General features: G+C 44.3%; 1 protein-coding gene across 1 annotated transcript; it reads right to left on the minus strand.

Annotated features, from left to right (window-relative positions):
- On the minus strand, window positions 1-390 carry LOC137754425 (keratin-associated protein 2-3-like). Its single transcript, XM_068530088.1, has one exon. The coding sequence runs from the start codon at window positions 388-390 to the stop codon at window positions 1-3; it is 390 nt and encodes a 129-aa protein (XP_068386189.1).
- Between the last annotated feature and the right edge of the window lie 2521 nt (window positions 391-2911).

The following is a 2911-nucleotide window of genomic DNA, read 5'->3' on the forward strand; positions in this document are numbered from 1 at the left end:
TCAGCAGCAGGAGGAAGTCCTGCAGATGGTGCGGCAGGGAGCCGGCTGGCAGCAGGGGTGGCGGCAGCACGGGGACTGCACTGAGACAGGATGGCAGCAGGTGGTGGTCCAGCAGCAGGGGCGGCAGACCACGGACTGGCAGGACGTGGGGCAGCAGGTGATGGGGCGGCAGCAGCCGTCCTGCAGGCTGCACGGGGCGTAGCAGACTGGGCGGCGGCGGGGCTCACAGATGGGGCGCGTGCAGCGGGGCACGCAGGTCACGGGGCGGCACACGGTGGTCTTGCAGGACACTGGGCGGCAGCAGCGGGGGTCGTGGCAGCAGCGGGGCTGGAAGCAGCCTCCGGCGCAGCCCAGGGAGGAGGAGATGGGGCCGAAGCAGGAGCCGGTCATGGCGGTGTCTGGGGTTGAGTTGGCTTGAGCTGGTGAGAGGAGTTGAGAGTTCTCAGGTGTGAATGTCTTCCTCCTACTCTGGGCCCTTTATAACCCTGGTCAGCTGCTGATGACCCCTCTTGTTTATCTTTTGGCCAATTAAGTAGACATTTGTTTTGACTAATGATTGCATTGCTGGTGAAATACTCATGATGTCATTAAAGAACATGTGTTACATCCCTAAATATGGATGTATTCACGCTGTTCATCATCAAAACCTAAGCACTCCTCTGCGCCATTTGAAGGGATAGCAGCTCTTCATGCTTATTTTGAGTTGATGGCACCTGGCAAATCCTGGGCAAAAGGGGCCTAAAGGGGCTGCATTTTTAAAGAAATTAAACATATAAGGGTTTCTAGAGCACTGACTAGATCCTATCCTTGACCCCCAAGAGATCCCCTGAAACACCTACATGTGAATCAGACAGGTGTCCGACACAGTCTTTTGTGTGGATTCCTTGGGAAAACATTTATGTTTCACTTGATGTATAGTGAAATGTACATGCCTTGAATAGTACCGCAGCTCATATGCTTGTATTGGAAAGGCAAAAGTTTATTTTCATAAACCAAGTGAGTATTAGAATAAAATATCCGAGAGTGCCATCATGTTTTTTTCTTTTTCTTTTTTCCAGCGCATGTTGTGGCATCTCTGATCTGGCTGGTCAGAGAATATTGATTTTCTCTGAGGCATGACATGTTTTATAGTTGCCGTTCTTGTGTATGTGATATGGAATCGTGTAATGAGAAGTTTTTTCTTACTATACCTTGACATGGGTGCTACAACTATGAAGGGATAAGACAGAGGTTTGTGCTCCATCACAGATGTAGAAAACAAATTTGTGGTCACCAGAGGGGAAAGGCGGGGAGGGATAAATTGGAACATTGGGATTGACATGTACACACTACTATATACAAAATAGATAACTAATAAGGACCTACTGTATAGCACAGGGAACTCTACTCAATACTCTGGAATCACCTGTGTGGGAGAAGAATCTTAAAAAGTGTGGATATATGTATATGAATAACTGACTCACTCTGCTGTACAGCAGAAAGTAACACAACATTGAAAATCAACTATACTCCAATAAAAATTAATTTCAAAAACAGACAGGATTTTTCAGCAAACAGTGTACACACATATGATACACTGTTCAAGGCAGTGGATTGGGGAGGTACTGCAGCTGTTCTGTGATGGCAAGGCTAGAAGTGTGATTGATGGACATGCTTCTTTGGGAATCGTTGCCACGGGCAGTTGAGGAATTGCATGGGGAAAACGGTCTCATTACTTTTCACCTTTACTCCTATGATTCACCAGACAGGGTTTTGGATCACTTTAGGATCATTTCCATAATTCAAAAGAATGTGCCTCAGGCCCCAGGAGCTAAAGCTTCCCAAATGGAATTTCAAACACAGTGTCAAAACTTTAAAAGAAATGCAAATTGACTGAATGTAAATTGACACAATTGGGGAAACAGAGGAGGGAGAAATCCAGTACAATCTCATCGATGTAGACCTTCAACTCTCTCTCTCTCACGTTCTGTTGTCCATGGGCACTCGTGATTTTTTCAAAGCGGTAAGCAGAGCCTAGATTTAAAAAACTTGTATATTCTGCTCTCTTTTCTCTTTTTTTCCCCAGCTTTCTTGAGATATAATTGACATATAACATTGTGTCATTTTAGGTGCACATTGTGATGGTCTGATACACATGTATATTGCAAAATCTTTACCACAAAAAGGTTAGTTAACAGATCCTTCACCTTACGTAACTATCATTTTGTTGTTGTTATGATGAGAACATTAAAGCTCTATTTTCATAGCACCTTTTGAGTAGCCAGTATACCGTTGACCCGTGCACAACACGGGTTTGGACTGCATGGGTCTACTTATAAGCAGATGTTTTTCAGTAGTAAATACTACAGTGCCACACGACCTGAGGTTGGTTTCATCATGGAGAGGGAGGAAATGCAAGTACAGAGAAACCATAGATACAGAATCTCGGATATGGAGGGCAGAGGGTCGGTGCCCCTAACCCCAGAGTAGTTCAAGGGTCAACTATAGTATTGTTAACATAGTCACCGTGCTGTTCATTAGATCCTCAGAATTCACTCATCTCGTAACTGGAAGTTTGTATCTTTTGACCAACATCTCCCCGTTTCTCCTACCCCTCAGCCCCTGGCAACTACCTTTCTAGTCTATGTTTCATTGAGTTTGATGGTTTTGATTCCACGTGTAAGTGATATCATATAATATTTATCTTTCTCTGTTTGACTTATTTCACTTAGCATAATGCCTTCAGGGTCCATCCATGTTATCCGAAAAGGCAGAATTTCCTTCTTTTTATGGGTGAATTATATATAGAAAACATTTTGTTTATCCATCCATGTGTTGTTGGACGTTTAGCTTGTTTCAATGTGTTGGCAGTTGTGAATAATGCTCTCATGAACATGGGAGTGCAGATATCTCTTTGAGATAGTGATTTCAT

Source organism: Eschrichtius robustus, chromosome 20, assembly GCF_028021215.1.
Source record: "Eschrichtius robustus isolate mEscRob2 chromosome 20, mEscRob2.pri, whole genome shotgun sequence".
NCBI lineage: Eukaryota > Metazoa > Chordata > Mammalia > Artiodactyla > Eschrichtiidae > Eschrichtius > Eschrichtius robustus.

What these genes read in the sequence shown, in the direction of transcription:
- LOC137754425 (XM_068530088.1), bottom strand. Translation starts at nt 390, where the DNA reads ATGACCGGCTCCTGCTTCGGCCCCATCTCCTCCTCCCTGGGCTGCGCC.